The 18,754-nt window shown below is 51.7% G+C and overlaps 5 protein-coding genes across 5 annotated transcripts; 1 reads left to right on the top strand and 4 right to left on the bottom strand.

Moving 5' to 3' along the window:
* Positions 1–32: 32 nt before the first annotated feature.
* Positions 33–644, bottom strand: COCSUDRAFT_63599 (hypothetical protein; the record flags this gene model as incomplete). The annotated part of the gene is made up of 2 exons (XM_005647730.1): positions 33–449; positions 636–644. 2 exons carry the CDS (start codon positions 642–644, stop codon positions 33–35), a joined length of 426 nt encoding a protein of 141 aa, XP_005647787.1.
* Positions 645–937: 293 nt separating this feature from the next.
* On the bottom strand, positions 938–4,978 carry COCSUDRAFT_42153 (hypothetical protein; the record flags this gene model as incomplete). The annotated part of the gene is made up of 11 exons (XM_005647729.1): positions 938–1,104; positions 1,490–1,617; positions 1,942–2,022; positions 2,264–2,355; positions 2,715–2,888; positions 3,038–3,088; positions 3,408–3,473; positions 3,643–3,778; positions 4,054–4,235; positions 4,574–4,698; positions 4,879–4,978. 11 exons carry the CDS (start codon positions 4,976–4,978, stop codon positions 938–940), a joined length of 1,302 nt encoding a protein of 433 aa, XP_005647786.1.
* Positions 4,979–6,061: 1,083 nt separating this feature from the next.
* COCSUDRAFT_42152 (ferredoxin reductase-like protein) lies at positions 6,062–7,530 on the bottom strand (the record flags this gene model as incomplete). The annotated part of the gene is made up of 6 exons (XM_005647728.1): positions 6,062–6,262; positions 6,414–6,506; positions 6,620–6,702; positions 6,848–6,965; positions 7,067–7,226; positions 7,325–7,530. 6 exons carry the CDS (start codon positions 7,528–7,530, stop codon positions 6,062–6,064), a joined length of 861 nt encoding a protein of 286 aa, XP_005647785.1.
* Positions 7,531–8,512: 982 nt separating this feature from the next.
* COCSUDRAFT_6636 (hypothetical protein) lies at positions 8,513–9,807 on the top strand (the record flags this gene model as incomplete). Its single annotated transcript, XM_005647727.1, has 6 exons — positions 8,513–8,585; positions 8,724–8,803; positions 8,916–8,966; positions 9,087–9,132; positions 9,329–9,452; positions 9,699–9,807. Coding segments are annotated over 6 exons (483 nt in total), but the record flags the coding sequence as incomplete, so codon positions are not given.
* A 4,213-nt stretch (positions 9,808–14,020) lies between these two features.
* Positions 14,021–16,416, bottom strand: COCSUDRAFT_47558 (hypothetical protein; the record flags this gene model as incomplete). The annotated part of the gene is made up of 5 exons (XM_005647726.1): positions 14,021–14,148; positions 14,555–14,735; positions 15,172–15,324; positions 15,728–15,950; positions 16,307–16,416. The coding sequence occupies 5 exons, from the start codon at positions 16,414–16,416 to the stop codon at positions 14,021–14,023; spliced, it is 795 nt and encodes a 264-aa protein (XP_005647783.1).
* Positions 16,417–18,754: the final 2,338 nt, after the last annotated feature.

Raw genomic sequence — 18,754 nt, 5'->3', positions numbered from 1 at the left:
TCTAAACTGGATCCCCTGTCATCTTCCCCCTGTCACCCCACGGACACTGCCGTGGACACAGGCAGCACTGCCATCTCACGCTGCTCGCCCACCCCTCCATACACTGCCACATCTGCCATCCCGGCACCCTCCGTCACCCCTCCAGCACTGGAGGATACACTCGGGGAGGAGGGGCCGCTGTGAGGGAAGCTGGGGCTGGGCGCAGCGGGCACAGCGCGCGAGGCGGCAGGTGCCGGCAGCTGCTTCGGCCGGCCACCGCCGCCGCCCCCGAAGGGCAGGCAGGACATGGTGACGGGGTCGTCTGCGCCGTCTGATTCGGTGAATGTGCGGTGCGCGGGGATGAGGGTTGAGTCGGAGATGCGGTCGAGCGTTGCGTGGTACTGATTCTCCATGTGCGTCAGCCGCGATCGCAGCGTCTGCACGCGCATTCGCTCCTGGTTCAGCTGGCCCTGCGGTACATGCAGTGAAGACCGTCAAAGAAGGAAAACGATCCGTTTTCTCGTTTGTTTGTAAGAATTCTAAGATTTGATTTTATTGGCCCTGTATTCCAGATACTTGGGCATCCCATGTAATGGTTTCTATATTGTATCATTCTGGATGAAGGTCTGATGCAGCTGGCCCTGCATGACACATACACCAGCCATGACATCAGGGGTTGCGGCTCTTTATTTGTAAGAGAGTATTTAGCATTATTTTCGGGATGTCTGCTTCGTCTCTTCATCTTAACACAGATCCACACTCCGAGTTCCTGTGACTTGGGAAATATGCAGACAGGGCCAAATTGGCAACTCACGGAAAACATACCACCGGCAACCGTCCTCGAAGCTGCCACTTCCCTGGGCATTTTTGGGGCTCTTGTGAAGCTACCAGACCTCCTTCAAAGGGCACAAGAGCGTGATAGAGAGCCTGAACGAGGACAGCTGAGAAGAGAAAGCAATCAAGGAGGTGTGAAAGTGCGTGCCTGTAGTTCCAGGTTGGCGTAGTCGGTCTGCGCGAGGTGCAGCTTGGCCTGGACGAGCGAGGTCATGGTGTCTTCGCGCGTCAGACGCATCAGCCGGTCCTCCGACACCGCCAGCCGCTCCTGCATGCCCCTCTTCGCCAGCTCTGCACGCACCAGGGAACGCCTCAGGCTTGGTTTACGCTACCATAACACCCAAATGCGTTGCCACAATACTTTTCAGGGACATCATTTGCGCATGTCTTCTCAAGGTGCTGAGTACATGCACTTGCTGAGCAGGTTGCTGTCATCTTGCCTCAATTTGCTCCCTCTGCATGCACAAGGGACCGCCCCAATATTGGCGCACAACACCCGGCACATTGAGATCTCCTTGACAGAATCCACACTTTACCCCACATTACCAGATCATCTTGCCATTCGCCGCTGCCGCCAGATATGCTCTTCTGAACAGAACCTTTGCTCGCAACGTTATGTTCGATCAGTAAAAATCAAGTGAGATTATTCTGCAAAGGGAAGGGGTGGCATTCGCACCGAGCGCTTCCACATCGCGGTCCATGTGCAGGACCTTGTGCTGCAGCTGGGTGCACTGCCGTTGCGCGGCGTACCTCTCCTCCACCAGCACCTTGCAGCGCGCCCTCAGCGCCTCCGCATCAGGCTCCCTGTCAAAACGCAAATGTTCATCACTTGAACACGTGTGCTGTGCCAAGGAGATGAAATGCCAACAGCATGCGTTTGATGTGCATCACAGTGGGGAATAAGGGTGCGCCACAAGCAGCCAGGAGGTGCTACACCTAAATGCTTCCTTCACTTCCAAACTAGATCCATGAAATTAACAGCTTGAACCTAAAGACTTCTGCTGCAATGGCGTTCAAGACAGACAAAATGTGTCTACATAGCCATGCACAGGCGGGGAATGTGTGAAGTGTGCAGTGAGGTCTGCGTCGGCATGCTGGTCTTTGAAAGGAGGTGTAATAGCTGCCCACCTGGCTATGGCATCCAACTCAACAGACATGGCGGCAGCTCTGGCGTCCTCGGCAGTCGGTGAATGCAGCGCCGACTGCGGCCTGCATACATGCACGCACAGAATAAATACGTTCCCTGACCCACAGCGCTGCCCTTCACAAGCAATACTGTGGAGAACTCAGCCCAGGAAAGACAACATACGAACAAATTCGATGTCGTTCCTGGTCTCGTTGCTCCACAGCATGAGTTGCCAAGCGCAGAGCAGCTGTGTCTAACACTATCATGCAAAGCAGATGCATGCAGTTGGGATCTGGTTTCCTTGGTGCAGCAGAGCGTGCGCACCTCTTGGGCTTCTTGCCAGTCCACCACCGCCGAACAGATGCCACAGGGCCGGCATCGTCCTCGCTCTCCGAGGACAGCAGTGTGCCATACGCCTGAACATGCAATACGACCCACAGCTTATCAGCACAAAACGCCCGTTATTGCACTGCCGCATGGCTCTGTTCCATTGCCTGGCCAGAAGCCACCAATGCAAGCATAATCATTCCACAGTTTTTGAGACTACAGTCCTGAGATGGCTACAAAAGGAGTTCATCTCGTGTCCAGCTGGCATCTGGTCGTGAATGGATGTAAAGTCATCAAAAGAAGGTGATCCAAAGGAGACTACTACGCTCAGCTTGCACATGCACATCAAGAGAGGTCATGTGAGGTCTCATGTCCAGCTGGCAGCATGGCAATCTCAATGGGAGTTGCGTCATCTGAAGACAGTCAGAGATGAGTCATATTATGGCACCTCTTCAAGGTCGGCGCTGCGGCGCTCGGTGGTGGTTAGGGAGCAGGGGTCCTCTTCTGGGATGGACATGGCAAGAGCATCTGGAGTGAAAGGCTCGCTCTTGGACTTGCGGTGGAGGTTGCCTCGCAGATCCCCCCTGGTCTTCCTTGGGATGGTTGGGGTGATCAGCTCATTCTGCAAAACATCAACAACCCCTTTGAATACTGACAGCAGCGGCTCAGCAGAAGAAGCTTCAGTGCAGAAAAAGGGTCAGTGCTGTCCAATCACTACTATACGCAGTTCTGCCGGATATATCTTGATGCAGGATCTGTACAAATGCTCACCTCCTCCAATGGTATCGTCTGGAAGCCTGCAAAGCTCTTGGGCGTGTCAACCTGCATACACTTATTTCTCAAGAACCTCACCACAAAATGACGCTGCTGCTATGCAACAAGTAATCAGGTGTGACTCAATCTCTGTGGGCAAACAAGCGACGCGATTTAAAAAGGCAGCTGAGGCAATGGGCATGGCATTGATTTGTGCCTGCAACAATGGCATTGATGTTCGCTGAAGAGCAGGGGTCCCAATGACTGTGTTGCCTTCATGGCCAGGAGCAAAGGATATGGAGCTACGCAGTCCCCTGTCAGCTGTGCTCGGCCCTGCTGCTGCGCTGCGCCTGGGGGTGGGCATGCTCAGGGACTGGGTGAATGCAACCCTCTTCTTCTGAGGAGAGCCAGCAAGCGCCTTCAGCTGGGGGTTGTCATCAAAGCCAGTGAGATCCTGCAGCAGGACAAATCAATTGGTTTTCGCAAGTCCCGCAGACTTTATCATGCCCCATAGCTTCAGGCAAAGTTGCGCCAAGCCAATCCTGTGTCACATGCTGCTCTTGTGCAGTCTAGCACTGACAGCACAGCGTGCATACTGGTGATGGAGGATATGCGCTGATAACCTGGTCTCCCATGACTGTGGAGGAGGGGGCAGAGGGGCCGAGGGAGAGATAGCTCAGGTCTGTGAGCGAGTCCAGCTCCGGGGCGCTGTTCTTGAGCCAGGTGGCCACCACACCCACATGCAGCCTCCCGCTGGGCCTAGCAAGCCCGGCACACACAGAAAGAATTGAGCTGTGCACATGCTGCTGCTGCACAGCTGCAGGTGGAGAGAGCAGATATTTTCATCCAGGTAGTAAGTTCTGTCCCTGGAGCTAGGATAGCATCAAATTGGCCTTCTGCCTATACCTGCTATGCATGCTGTGACAGGTAACCCCACCCAGAGGTCATCTGCTTATCTCATCTGCCAGAGAATTATGAAAAGTCATGGCACATTTCCCCTGTAAATGGGGTCATGCAAGATGCTAATGCTGCACCTGAGCTCCACGATGAGTTCACGGGTGCCAGAGGCTTCGCAGGAGCAGTAGGCGGCAAGGTCGATGTCGGTCTTGGCAAAGGTGATGGGCTTCTCGTCAGCGCCCTTCCCCTTCACACCCTGCAGCTTGAAGCTATACTCCTTCTGCGCAAAAGTGTTGCCATCCCGGTACATGGTGGACGTCTGCAGCACATCATATTGTTACTATTATTATTACATTTTAGAGACCTGTTGGGAGTAGCCTGAGGGTCATTGGTCTTGTAGGCATGGACAGCCTGTCACTGCCCATCTTCATATCACAAACTTCTCATGTATCTGCATTCCGTCAGAAATTTGGCAACCCTAAATACAGTTCTGGCCCAAAACTGCATGCAAACAAAGTGGTGCAGAACCGATGACTCTGCCAAGCATAGCAGCTGGGTCATCAACTGAAATGGTATCCCTTTCACTGAGTCGCCTGCACATTTTACTGAGACGTCTGTTTGGTCGGTGCAACATGATACAAGGGAGATCAGGAGTACCTGCTTGAGGCTCTGATCCCAGTTGACGTAGCCATCTGTTGTTCTCTCCGCAAGATCCGTGTACTGCAGCTTCGGTCCCCTCTGCCAGAGGAAGGATGCCTTCTTGATGTGAGAAGGCACACCCTCTGCACAGCAGGAAATGAGTGAGCTAAACACATCCTTGTCCGGATATTAGAGAAAAATACTTGTTCTCAAACTTTGTCAAGCAATTTCAATGACTCTGGGACCACATTGATGAAGTAAGGAGCCAGGTGATGGCAGGTCTTGCTTTATGACTCAGGAGTATGGGATGAACTGTGGAGCACCTGCGAAATAGGGTACTAGCTCCAACTGAAATCGCAGAGGCTGACGGCCCTTCAACTTTTGCTTGGCGTCTGACAGACGCCGTCCAACACTTGGGGCCATCACTTATTACCTCTTATAAGTCACACACTTTCTTGTGCAGGGGAGAAGCCTCAGCTGGTGGCTCTGCCACTGCTATTATGTATGACTACAACCAACTCTCTAAAGCGGGTCAATGTCAGGTTACCGGGATGTTGAGCATTGCAAATCGAGTCCAAGGATGCACCAAACTGGCTGTGAGAGCTATGCTACACTTGAAACGCGTTGATGCTTCCCTAGTACGCCACTAAAATATATGATAATCTAAAGGTGTGAATACCTACGGCGGTGCAGGGGATTTCTGGGACAATGAAGCTTCTGGTTTGACCAACAGCTGCTACGATGCCATTTGTAGTCGGTCTCCCGATATATCCTTCCCTCGTTGTGCGTGGGGTTTAGGGGTTTTGCATGGCTGCAGGCAAGGTAAACATTTCCTTCAGAATTTCAAAAAGAAACGTATTAATCCAGTGCATGTTTAAAGAAGTATTTGATCGACCAAAATTTGAGGCGTTTGTGCATCCAGCCATCTCACAAAGTTAATCACATGCATGGCCCGCCGGTGGCCGTGGCCCATGGGCGCCCAGCCGCTGCTAGCTAGCCGCTAGCTATAGCAGGCTGCAGCTGCAGCACCCTACATTGGGAAATGGGTCTTCCAGGCTAATCGGGACCTTGAGTCAGAAGGCACTCTCACAACTGCCGGTGTTGAACACGCCGTGATGGTTGGCTCCTGTAAAGGAATACAGAGCGTCCGCACATGCATGCACGAGCATGCACGCGTGCCAGCGTTATAATGTTAGGAACTACTGCAGAGGAGCATTGTTGCCAAATCTTGCTGCACATCCTCTGCAGTCTTCATCCAGCAGAGCCCTGCAGAGCGCTCAAACACACTTATGCTGTCTCACACCTCAGTGAAGACTTCCATGGACCTTGCTGGAAATGACATGCGCCACGTTCTATGCCTGATGAACTATGCCAGCACTCAATTTCCAGTTCCTGTCAACTTTGCTCCTGAAAACAATTTCAATGCCTGCTCAACTATCAGTTCCTGCAGAGTCTGGAGCCCGCAGCCGAGGGGCCTCCCAGCAAATTTAAAACTCAGATTTCAAGTCAGAATTCAAACTGCATTTCCCTGGTGTAGCCAAGCCCGTCCAGCGCTTTCTTCACAGCCACATTCATGGGCCCTGGACCGCAGCGCAGCACCATGACATCCTCTGCAGGGGGATCTATGTGCTGCTTAATTATGTCCGCTGTGATGAAGCCCACACCCTGAGTCCACCCTGGTGGCGCCTGGTTGAGCACGTGGTACACCTGCACAGAAACAAAGATCCATCCGAATTTCAATTCTGGATTCGGATTCTAAACATTCCTGCAGGGGCATTTTCACACGTCCAGTCATTTCATGGCCATGCTCCAGAATCTATAATATATAACAAGATTTTATGCTGTTCTGACGGCACACCTTGAAGCGGGTAGGGTGCGCAGCTGCAAGTGCTTCAAGCTCCTCCTTGATCAGGATGTCGTCATGTGACACGTTGCCAAAGATGAGGCTCATCTGCCGCAGAGCACACATTGTTGTTCTGAGCGCAGTGTGCTACACAACATCAACACAGGCTTGGGAAAAAAATCTGTATGCCGAGATCTAATGTGCAGAATACGATCATACACCTTTGTATGGTCCTGGTGGTCTTTCAGCAGCTGTGTCGCCACCTGATACATGGGTGTTATGCCAGTACCGCCAGCTATCATTCCTGCAACAGAAATTTTATCAAGATGGTGCTTGTCCTGCCTAACACTGGAGCAATACATCTCAAAGGTTGCAAGGATGACCAATGTACAATGTAGATGAGCTACACAATGAGCTACAAACCCCTTGCAATAAGCGGTGAGGCATACCAAGAGACCGCTTGGCATTGCAGGAGTACTTGAAACGTCCCTTTGGCCCCTTGAAGAGCAGCTTGTCCCCTATCGCCAACTCGTCCATGTGCTTTGTCATGCGCCCCTGTTCATAGACCTACACCGATGCATGAAGATTTAGCACTGCACTTGCCAAGTGCTTGTATGGTTTGGGCATGCAATTATTGTAGCGCAAGAGGATGACGAGTTGTGCATCACCTTGATGACAAAGTCCACATAGCCCAGCAGGTCATCGTCTGATACTGGTGTGTAGGGCTTGAAGATCTCTGTTCCATCTGCAGCTGGCTTGAGAGCCTTGAGGGAGATATGCTGACCAATTGGCAGGCCGATTGGTTGATCTTTGTAAGGCAACGCAAACCTGACCGGCAAGAGAGCCCACGTTACGATTGACAAGAGAAGAAAAGCACCTTCACTTGGTAAGAAACAATGCTGTAGTCGTTGACTCCATAGTCGCACCTGAAGCGTCTTGTGTTGTGGGTTATGACCTCTTTCTCAGCCAGCGGTAGCTCTTGCCAAACGTCTGGATTGAGAAACGGCTGCCTCTTCTTTCCTCTGAAGACGAGGATCCAGGACAACAGTGGAACGAGCACCAGAGCTAGTATTGATAGAACCACCAGCTTCGTGTTTTCTGCAGTAAAGAGGTGTTTGATGACTTCCGTCATCCTCTGCAGATTTACTGAAGTGGGTATACCGCCCCCCGCTGCTCGTTACAGCTCAGTGATCTGACTGGTACTGTAAATGCCTTCCTGGGTATCACCACCTGGGATGGGAAGGGATAGTGCCCAATGAGAAAGTACAGAACTAGCAATACTGAAATTGGTGGTACAGTGTATATTCTGCGAAATGTAAGTACCTTAACCCAGCATAGCTTCGGACATCAGCGAAATTCGGACCCAGCAAGACAGTTCAAAGCACAACACATCTGACACAGATCAAAGAATGAAATGCGAATGCGATGATTTGTGTTTAAAATTCAATCGATCTTGAAAGAAAGGAAAGGAACGGTTCTAACGCTGAATCGTCTTGTTCCAGGTGAGCCGAGCCAGCGCGTATCTGTAAGTAAACTTGAAATTTCTTCATCTTTGACCTCCACCCTACAGACCCCAAAATGAAAAGAAATCAGAAAACCCGCAATATTGTTCATTTCATCTATTGCTGAGAGACAAGCCAGCATGCAGCCGACGCAATTTCAACAGCAGAAATTGCAGGCTTATGAAGTCCGAAAGACCACGTACAACAACACATGGAAAACGGACCTCATGGGCGCTACATGCGCCAATCCTCTCTGTAAGACACAAATTTCATTCTGTTTAAACATCCATGATCCTTGCTGGATTCCTACTCGTCAGATGCATCAACCTATTAGAAGCGTTTCGGTGCACAACAACGTGCCCATTGAGCCCAAATCTGAATGCTTTCAATGCAAAACTAACCTGATTTAGGCAGACAATGACCATATTTATGGTGTTTTTTCCCAGGGTGTCTTTTTGGAGGCTGCTGGTACGTTCCCAGGAAGAATTTGTTTAGAGGAAAATGATTGGAAGATCATAAGCTTCGCATTGACTGCCCTGCATGAACATCATTGCCGGCTGCATGCGCTCTTAAATTACCACTTGTTGCAAGTATCTCATCTTATTAAAGTCTTTTTCGTCTTACAGCCCACAGTGTGCTTCTTACCTGCTGCGCAAACAAGCTCTGTACAACGACATGAGCCGATGTGCGCAGCTATCCCCCCATTGGCATGCAGGATTTGCACTTGCACTTGTAATACTTGGGCATTGCCAGTATTTTGAGCTGCATGCATCCTGAACTTCACGCCCTGTGTGTGGCTAATGCCCGTATGTATTTCCTGCAGATGTATGCTGTGCGGGTCAGTGCCCCTGCAGTGGCAGGATGAAGGAGCAACAATGTCCAGAGGTCTGCTTGGCAGCAGAGGTGAGGGGCATTTTGCAAATCTGAAGTGTCTTAGATTGAGTCATGGTGGTATTGAGCTTGCGCATGTAGTGAAATTTGGCCACGTAATGAGATGGTGTGCATGCCTTGACAGGTCTGCTTCTGCTTCACGCAATCTGTCGCGTCAACCAGATGGATGATCCAGGTCCGCGCTCTTGGTCTGCAAGAAAGTGGCTTGATCCTTCTGTGACCAAATCTGCCATTACTCCTCACAGTGTTTTCTGGCTTCCTTTGTCGGATGGTGATGCCGAGCTGGCCTGTGCAGGATGAGATGCGCATTCAGAACACCCAGTGCGACAACTGCCTCATCGGTAAGCTCCTATGCTACCAGCTTTCAGGAGAATGGGTGAAAACTCCTAATTCCCTGACATCCTTATCACGTGCAGCAAGGGAATCCTCTGACCAGCAAGTCACCTTCTATGACTTTGAAGCAGCTGTGAAGCATTTTGCTCTTGAAGCCTGCACCTGTTGACTGCTGCTAACCGGGCCATTTGCGTCTGCAACCAGGCTGCATGATAGCAATGCAGTACGTGGCCTGCCTCTGCAACATCGCAGCCTGCCTGTCTGGCAACAATGAGGTCGGCGAGCTGGCCCACTGCACCGACAACATCGCCCAGGTCGCCTGGTGCACGTGCGTCCCTACCCCATCCGGACCCCCCTTGCTCTGACCTCCCCCTTCATTTACTTACCTTGTGCAAGCAGCAAATGAGCCTCAAGGCCACAGGACACTATCAGTGGAGGCAAAATCTGTGAAAAGAATGGCAATTCTGCTTCATGCTTGCACAACAGCTGAAAGGACATTTGGGCTACAGCATGTCAGGACAGCAGTGGAGCGGTGTGGTGGAGATTTGTTATGGCTGACGGCATGTGCGCGCAGGGTGTGCGCATGCATGCAGGCACAGCACAAGGAGCAGCTGGACGAGCGCGACCAGCAGCAGGGGCCGCCACCGCCCAACCCGCTTCAGGCGCCGGGCGTGCAGATGATGCCGAGCGCGTACGCCGGGCCCCCCGGCACCAGCCCCCCTCAGGGCGGCTACCCGCAGCAGGTGCGCAGCCCTCTCATGTGTCAATTTTTAATGTCCCCTCACCTGCCAGTGGATCTGCAAACAGGTGACAAATAGGTCACATGGGACACACAATTGGTCAGGGTAGACATTTCGTGTGTTGGGTTGGAGGAGCGCTGCTCATTCTTCATGGCGTTGAACAGTGCGATGTGTGCGCCATAGTCGGGCATGGAAAATCGCGGTGCTTAGCATGGCTGGATACATCATTGGAGGTGGTATACCGCCCATGCTGATGACAGCATACCGATGCCATGATACTGATCTTAGCGCTCTATGTTGAGGTTTGGTTCTTATCTATGCAGGGCTACAACCCTCAGCAGGGCTACCCACAGGGCTACCCCCAGCAGGGCGGCTATCCGCCTCAGCAGCAGCCGCCACAGCAGGGTTACTACCCCCAGCAGCCGGGTTATCCCCCTCAGGGCGCCCCGCAGCAGATGAACCGTTACTGAGTCACGTACCCCGGTGCCGCCTACACTGTGGTTGTGAGGCAGTTACTAACCAGGTAGTACCGCACCCAGAAGAGTCAATTCAGCAGAGGTGCACCAGTGAAAATATAAAATTGGCGCAGGAGAAAGTCTGGCACCACGGCTTTAGCTGCTCAGAATGTGTAGGGAGCTCAGAAATGTTCTGCAGAATATTTAATGGTATAATAAGCACAGTGCAAGAGGCGAGTCAGGTCCATTGACCATTTTGACAGCACGCAATCAGGCAGCACTTGATTCAATCGATTGAACTGCCCATGCTCACAATTGTGAACAATGATGCCCTTGATTTGCACCAGTGGCATTGCTTGTGCAGCAATAGCTCTGCAGGTTTGTCATTAAATTGTCCAAATGTGTTTGTGACCCAATGGCTAGAAAGGCGATTGTACTGGACCAGAGCCAAAGTGATGCAGGCCCAGGCATGGCAGCTTCAGTACATGTTGTTCCTGCGGCACTGTAAGAGCACAAGATACCCGAGGTGACAACTAGCATACCTGTGCGCCTTTCTAGACCATGGCCAGAGTAGATATGAGGATTGGATGCCGTGGACGTGTGCTAGCAAGGCTCAAGCGCTTGAGCCGTACCACAACGTCAAATAATGTGCATGCATGCATGGGGCACCGATCAGGGACTTTCTGCATACCATGTATGTATACGGCGGTCCACACCTGTGGGCCTTGTGAATCTAATGTTTGCATTGTTTGTGGGATCCAGAGGAGCCGCTGTAGCTAGCTAGCGCTAGGCATGCATTGGATGCATACTCCGTGTTGCATTGGGCAACTTTGACCTACACAGCAAGTGGAAGAATGCCAAGCTGTCCGTGTGCTGGCGGATTCACGGATGTCTGCAGCCATTTGTCATTTAGCAGATTGCTCCGCGAGGGTTTAATTAAGAGTGGATCTTCAAGATCAGATGTCCAAATGGCGCTTCCCAGGATCTGCCCGCCAAAATTGCATTCAAAGGGACCCACAAAACAGCGCGCAGTTGGCAAAAAGTGACGGCTGGCGATTTTGATGGTGAATACTCTCCCAGCAGAATTACACTTTACGGTCGCATGCCAAAGGATTTTCAGAAATTTCGGTGACAACGAGCGATCGATGACATGCGCACTTGGCTGCCGCCATAAAGTGACGAAACCCCGCACGTGGAGCCTCGCTAGCCTTCCTTTCAAAAGCGTTACAATCGGAGCCGACAAAGAAGCAGACGTCTTGCAATAACAAGAGAAGCATTGGAAGGTCAAGGCAGACCTACAAACCTTGTCTCAACTCTCAAGCTGTCTCAGCACTTGTACAATGAGCAACGAAGGGGAGATTGTGGTGCGCTCCGCGCCGAGCTTCTCTGATTGGGTGCGGCCGGACCTTCAATGTTATGAGACGAGCAGCAGCGATCAAGCCTCCAAGGAAGAAAGCGTCTTGGAAGACATCCTTAATACGCGCATTCACTCGCCAGGCAACAAAGCAATTAAAAGCGCGACCGTAGGCAGCCACCATCAGCCGTTTACAGTGCATTCCGCCCACCTCAGACGCGCTGTGAAACGCAGCTTCCAATTATTGCGGGTAGGGTACCTTTTGTCCACACCCAGGCTTTGTGGTGACTTGCAGATGCAAGTTTCGCTCAAATTTGCTCACAAGTGCGTGATGGATTACGAACTCCGGGTTACTTATCGCGTAAGCCACCGGCGATTACATCTGTTTGCCATCAGGTTCTTTCAATGCTTCTTATTGCTGTCAATGGTCTGGATGCATCGCGCGGTCTCTAGCGTTACACTGACCCTTGCGATGTTTCAGGCTGATGAGACACTCTGGAGCAAAGAGAGCCTGAGTCCACCTCCGAAGAAGCGCTTCTGGGCAGTCAAGCACCTTGTTGGCCAGCTGGCCTGGTGAAACCACCAGCCTGCGTGCAGGTGAGCCATGACCTTGGACCTTTGCTTGCATCTGGGAAACCAACATAGCTAGCTGTCACCCTGCTTGGTGATCAAGTCACATGTCCAGACCACTCCGCAGCCTTGGTGAATGAATTTGTAACACAATAAACGTGCCTGCCCTCAAGACTTGTGATCCCTGCTTGCAGGTGGGGCCTGATTGCAGCCTGAACCAACTGCCACTGCTGATAGCTCAGCTTGCAGCTGTTCTGATCTACCACTGCCCTGAGGCCATGAAGGACATTCTCCACTCAGATAGACACCCATCCAAGTACAGCCCCTCAATTGATGACGATCTTCAGAAAGAAGAACGGATTCCTTCAGAGGACCGTCAGCAAAAGTGGCCCATGAACCCCCCCGTATTCAGTGCTAGAATATACGAATCTTTGATCCAGCTTGCGACTGCGCATATGCGAGCATGCCTATACCTGTGGTGTAGGACCAAGGTGAAAAAGCTTGCATTGACGTAGAAGTACTGCTAGATGCTGCAATCAGCAAATCCCGCTGTCGAAATTTCGAAGGTGAAATTCTGGGGTCCCCAAAGGGCGCAACTTACAATGAATGACTGTTGAGACTGCCTGCTGCCAGGAAAGAAAGAATATAGAGATCTGAGCACAAGCATTGTCGCTGGTTGTCAGTGACGTGTCTTTTGTCTGTTGCTAGTATTAGGAAGCAAGATTGATGCCACACAAATGTGCGGATGAGAGGATGTGCATTGCTATTGGAACATTTTGGGTGCACCTGAGTGGCCCCTTCTAGGATGCATGTGTGCAGGGTTCTATTGTATGCTGCAGCATGCTGGGGATTGGATATTCAAAATGTGAGACCCACAGCATTTTTGAGATCAATGCTTTGCCAGCTCGATCTAAGAAAAATCAAGAAGGACGCATCGGTTGCAACATTTGTTCCTCGCTCTTAGATTAGGAACACCCAATGTTCAGGGCCAGAGTGATACTTTCTATGAGCAGCAATCTTACAAGGTTGCTCTTTGCAGAGGGGCTTGTTTGCAGCAGAGAAGCAGCGATGACATTCCAAGATCACTGCTTGTGATCAAGTTTTTGCAAGCTTCGACATCCTAGGAAGTGGGATGTGAGCTCCAGACAATTGTGCGCTGGAATACTGTGCAGCAAAAACACGTGCATACGATTAGCCAGGAGATGCATATATATAACCCGCATTCAATGTGCAGAACCTGTGATAGCAGAACTGGTGCAGAAATCGGTTTATCTCTATCTGTAACAGCAACGTGACAGTAAATCTTATCATCTTGCACCCTTTTTTTTAACGGAAATTCCTTGCTCGCACATGCAGACGCTGATTGCATCAGCAATAGCAACAGCGTTGACTCAAGTAAATGCAGGAGTGAAAGGTGTGATCTAAAAAATTTATAAGACTTTATCACACGGAAGAGACAGCACCTGGGGAAGATGCAGACTGACACCATCATTGAGCACTGATAATTTATCATGGCATGATAAAACCATATCTGCAATTATTTCTCTCAGGTCTACGCCGCATTAGTGCTGTCCTGTTGCAAAGAATGAATAAATGATACATGGGGAAGCCGCCTGGATGTAGACTGGAGCACTGCGGACACAAGCTGAAGGGTGAGACATTTCAGGCGGCTTCAGCATGGTTCTGCTGGCTTCTTATCGACTTCACTTCCAGTTCTGAGTGCTAAAACAATCTTAACAGAGCTGGAATGCATTAAAGGATGACCCTCAAAGGCCAGTCAAGGCTGTAACTGTGCTGCTGCGGCCCTCCTGCCGGCATCTGGCTGGGGCCTGAGCTGCCTGACCCAGCCAAAGGGGTTCCACCACTTCTCAGCCGGCACCGGCGCAGGCGGCAGGCTCAGACGACCTGCACACCAGCCAGACACATCAATGCCGCCATTGCAAGGTCCCTTCCTCTTTCAGGCTTCTGCAGGGACACCATCAGTCACTCTACAACAGATTACTTTTGAGGTAGCGACAGACAAGCTGACCATGAACGCTGAGCATGGGCATCTTCTCGTGAAGAGAGGCACCTATTAGACAAGAGCATCTGCTTGGTGAGGCAAGCAGTCCCAGGGACGCAATGTTCACATTCACAGAGGCGCCAGCCCCGCTCAACAACCACCAGGAATCGTCAATGACAGCCATGCCGGCTGCCAGGACAGGCTTCTTGTTTTGAGGGATCGACCAGTTTCCCAATGACAGCCATGCCTGCATGCCCCCTGAAAGGGTACCGATGCAGATAAACCCCGTCAGGCGGGAGGGAACCCCACCTGCGACGCGCCAGCGCGAGGTGGGCTCCTCCCGGAAGCTGCGCTCGAGGACCCACACGTCCTGAACAGGCACCTCCCTCTCCGGATCCCCCGCCACCAGCCGCCGCTTCCCATCGTACGCCGCAAACTTCACCGCTGCCCGCACGCGCACCGTCAGCTGCGCAAACGAGCTCCTCGCGTCCTGCGTGCATGATTAGTCATAGCATTCATGATGGTCTTTGGTAATTACAGCTGGCCCGCTGGACCAAGGGCAGCTGACCAGATTCTACAATTCTCATGGCACAGTATATAATACAGTAAACCACTACACCGAAAAATATCTTTCCATATAGATGCAAATGCGGTTTTGCACAATAAATGAAATGCATCATAAAGGCCACGCCAGATTGACTGGGAGATGCACCACAGCATCACACTGTGCAATCTCTTTCTTTTGCGCTGCAACCTCTTGGATAATGCTCTATGGTGTTACACGCAAGATTTCCCCTTCAAGAAAACCAATGTACTGTACTCCTCCTCCGCAATATGGTGTTATTGGAGGAGCTCCAGCGCAGTATGAAGGAACATGCAGGAGGTGGACTTCAGGAGGGACGCAACAAAACTTAAAGGGAGCGCACTTTGGGGTTGGCGGCGATGAGGCGCGCATGCACCAGCTCGAGCTCGTGCAGCTGCGGCCGGCGTGCCAGAGCCCAGGCGACTCGCTTCCAGCCGCCCTCCTCCCGCGCTTTCAGCTGCGCCTTCACCGTCCCGTACGCCGAGGGCGTCATCCTCTGAACAGAACACCCCACCGCTTACATTCAAATATTCCAAGATATTACGATTCACCCTGCACTTTAGCAGCGTCATCCTCTGATCAGAATACCTCATCGCTCGTGGGTTTGCGATGAGATTATGAAGGCCAACTGAGATGCAGCCGATAGGATACTTGTCCTGCTGCTTAACTTGTGATGCGTGGACTGGCAAGATGACTAAAGTTTGCTGCTGCTTGCGGCCGAGCAGCCTTCAATTGGAAGCTGCAGGAGCTGCAACAACACTTATTCCTATCAAGCATCCTGTCCTAGCAAGTTTGTCTGACAAAACTGCGCCTGCATGCCACCCATACCGTTCCTGGCACAGCAGATCCAGGCAAAATATGCCATCGAGAAGCCATTTGATGGGCTGGCGGCCGCGCACCTGTCGAAGGAGGGTCTTGTCATCCGCAGCGATGGCCTGGCAGACCTCCTCGTACAGCCGCAGCGCATCTGCCTTGAAGGCCGGCAGGCTGAAGCCCGGCACGAATTTTTTGCACCGCGCCAGCGTGTACATCGCCTTGACGCCCCCCAGCATGCGCCGCCAGTGCTCCCTTAGCCCCGCCGGCGTGACCCAAGCCACCAGCGGCAGCGGCGGCAGCTCCCCTCTGCGAACAGATATCCAACGGTCAAAGAGTTTTTTCTTGCAAATTAAAAAGGGAAGACAATTGCGGCAAGTAAATCTGAATATATGCCATGAGTAACGAGCAGACATGCGGAGGTGATGGGCGGGTTTCCTAGCTTATCGACAATTGGGTGGTCTACAATGAGAAGGTCTGAACAATCAGGACAGCCTGTACATTCGAGTGTCCTTCTGATTTGCCAGCGTGCATTGCATATGGACATTTTTTGGCAGATAAATTTGATGCATGCATGCTCTTTTTTATGCCTTGAACCTGCTTGCATGCAGCACATGCAAGGCACGTAGTGCAAGACAATCTTGGGCGAAGGCATGGGAGCTTACTTGTAGGGCTCTGCTATGACGTTGGGGCTAATGGGGGCCAGCTTCACTTGGCTGGCACCCATCATTGTTGGTGGCAGCTGGTAGCGTCCCCCAGTTTTAGCTCTGGCCATCTCCTTCCGTGCATCCTCACTAGATTTTGAGCCAGACGTGCTGGCGCTTTCGCCTGTGCCCTGCTCCTTGCTGCTGGCAGGCTTGGGCTTCCTGACGGGCTGTGCTGATAGCATGGAGCTGCTGTGAAACCCAGCAGCCACAGCTTGCTGGGGGATTTGGTGCGGGTGACACCAAGGTGCAGCAGCAAAGCTCCTGCACCCCGCATCAGGCAACATTGGCTCACCCAGGATGACAGATTAGATATGGCAGCAAACAGGGTGGCTGCACGTTTCAGGAAGCCAGCGAGAGAACTCACATTCTATTCCTAAGGCTCCCATTGTGGCAGCAGCCTCCTATTCTGCTACAGCTAGCTCCTTGGATTGTACGTGCTGAGATTGAGGGCCGAGAATACGGCAAGCTTGCCTCAGCCTGCAAGGACAAGCTAGTGTGTGAGGGACGTGGAAGGTCCAGAAGCTCAAGAAGTGCTGCATGATGGCATGATGCCGATGTTGTATTTATCTAGCCACGATTTTTGGTTGGATGGCTGTCAGCCTCTTTAGAGCTGCTCTCACCGGGCTGCCTCCATTGATGCAGCTCTGTACTTGACGAGCAGCCTGGCGCTGGATCGCCCATCCGTGAAATCCTCTGCTGCTTAGTACTCGCACATTCATTTCTAATAGGTCACTCCTACTAAATAGGGGTTCATAAAGCCTGCGAAACTGGAGCATGGCTGGTGCACAAGTAATTAGGGAGAGCAGTTTGTCTCACACATGAGTGGGATCTTGGTCAGGTACTGGTTTTTATTATTTCTTAATGCTCTCTATCAATTAAGCATCTAGCTCAAGAATCCGGCGCTTCCCTCAATCCGTGCAGTGCTGGATGCAAGCCACCAAAGCAATACACGTACTATTCCTATCAATGTTGTACGGATACCAGGAGTGTGGTTTATCCTTCTGAGGTGAATACAATGCCACTGTAGATTCTGATATTACAATCTTGCCAAGAAGGAAAGCAATCGTATTCGGCCAAGGTTGGGCCCCTGTGAGATCAGCTTCCTGCAGATCAGCAGCTGCCCTTTGAGCTCTTTGGTCGCACATGCACCATTCTCAACGTTTGATCAAGTCTACATATGTAATAAACGCAAGCGGTGATTTAATTTGAGCATACGGTGCAAACATTTGAATGGTCAACAAATGCATCATGTGTTCTTTGTCAGCTAAATGGAGCGGTTGCACCCCACTGCCAGTGCTAGTTGCAAATCGCACATGCACCAAGCCTGAATGCCACAGGCTATGCATATGGCTTCAATCCCAACGACCAGTTTACAATGTTCCCCAAAGATGACAAACCCCTCATAGCTTCCAAGCCCGACTGCAGCAATGACCGTGATCATGCATTCATAGTACAACGTAATGTAGAGCATCAGACAGGTTGAGCTGCCAAAGCTGCACCCTTGCCAATGCAAGCATTGCGCTGACAATGACACCTGCCCATGTTTGGGATCCCCGTAACAACTCTGCAGACAGGACAGTACACTCTCCCCTGTCATCTTAACCCAAGCCATGGAGTGGGTCACATCAACAGAGTGAGAACCACGCAATATCTTGTATAATCGGAATCATCACTCTGTCAAGTCCTGCCTCTTTCAAAGCAATGTGTTCAAGGCTTCCGGGCAATGAGGGCCTTGAGCCATGTGCCAGGATAAATGGACTAGCGTGTAACAGACTTGTCTGCGGTTAACCCGCAGCAAATGAATGGCGAACTCGCTGTCTGCCCAAGCTACAAACATCAGCAATAAATAGAAAAACTCAGCTAAGAAGGGCAGTTTTCATGGCCAGCGCTAGTTCTGCAACCTACTCTATCTGCAGACAGCCCCTACCAGGAGATATCAATGCCTACAACAGAGAGCAACTGTGTCTTCTCGTTGCTGCATGCCAACAGGAGAGCCTTACAAACATCACGTGCCACAGTGACATCAACGATGACGTCATGGCGCGGCTAGAGTCTATTGGCGTGATGAGTCATCTTGACAACATACAGGCAGGGCCGCATGCTGCAGCATGCCTCATCAGACAACGCCGGTGCTAGCAAGTGTTCACCAGCGAGAGCAGCCGCAGATCGCCATTGGACCTGGCAGCAGCCAAAACAGGCCCGCCAAAGCGGCCACCAAATGGCTCCAGCTCACCAGGCCACCAGCACACCGCGCTGGCAAACTCGTGCACCACAGAAGGCACCAACCCCTTACTCTCCGCCGCTTCGCCGCCCTTGCCGCTCGCAAGCGCATGCGCGCCGGCCGAAAGCTTCGCGGCAGCTTCCGGCAGCTGCGGCTGCGAGCAGCCGTCGGAGAGGCTGTGCTGC

Source organism: Coccomyxa subellipsoidea, assembly GCF_000258705.1.
Source record: "Coccomyxa subellipsoidea C-169, whole genome shotgun sequence".
Taxonomy (NCBI): domain Eukaryota; kingdom Viridiplantae; phylum Chlorophyta; class Trebouxiophyceae; family Coccomyxaceae; genus Coccomyxa; species Coccomyxa subellipsoidea.
Note: the sequence above shows the minus strand (reverse complement) of the source record. Positions and strands in the feature narration are given on the sequence as shown.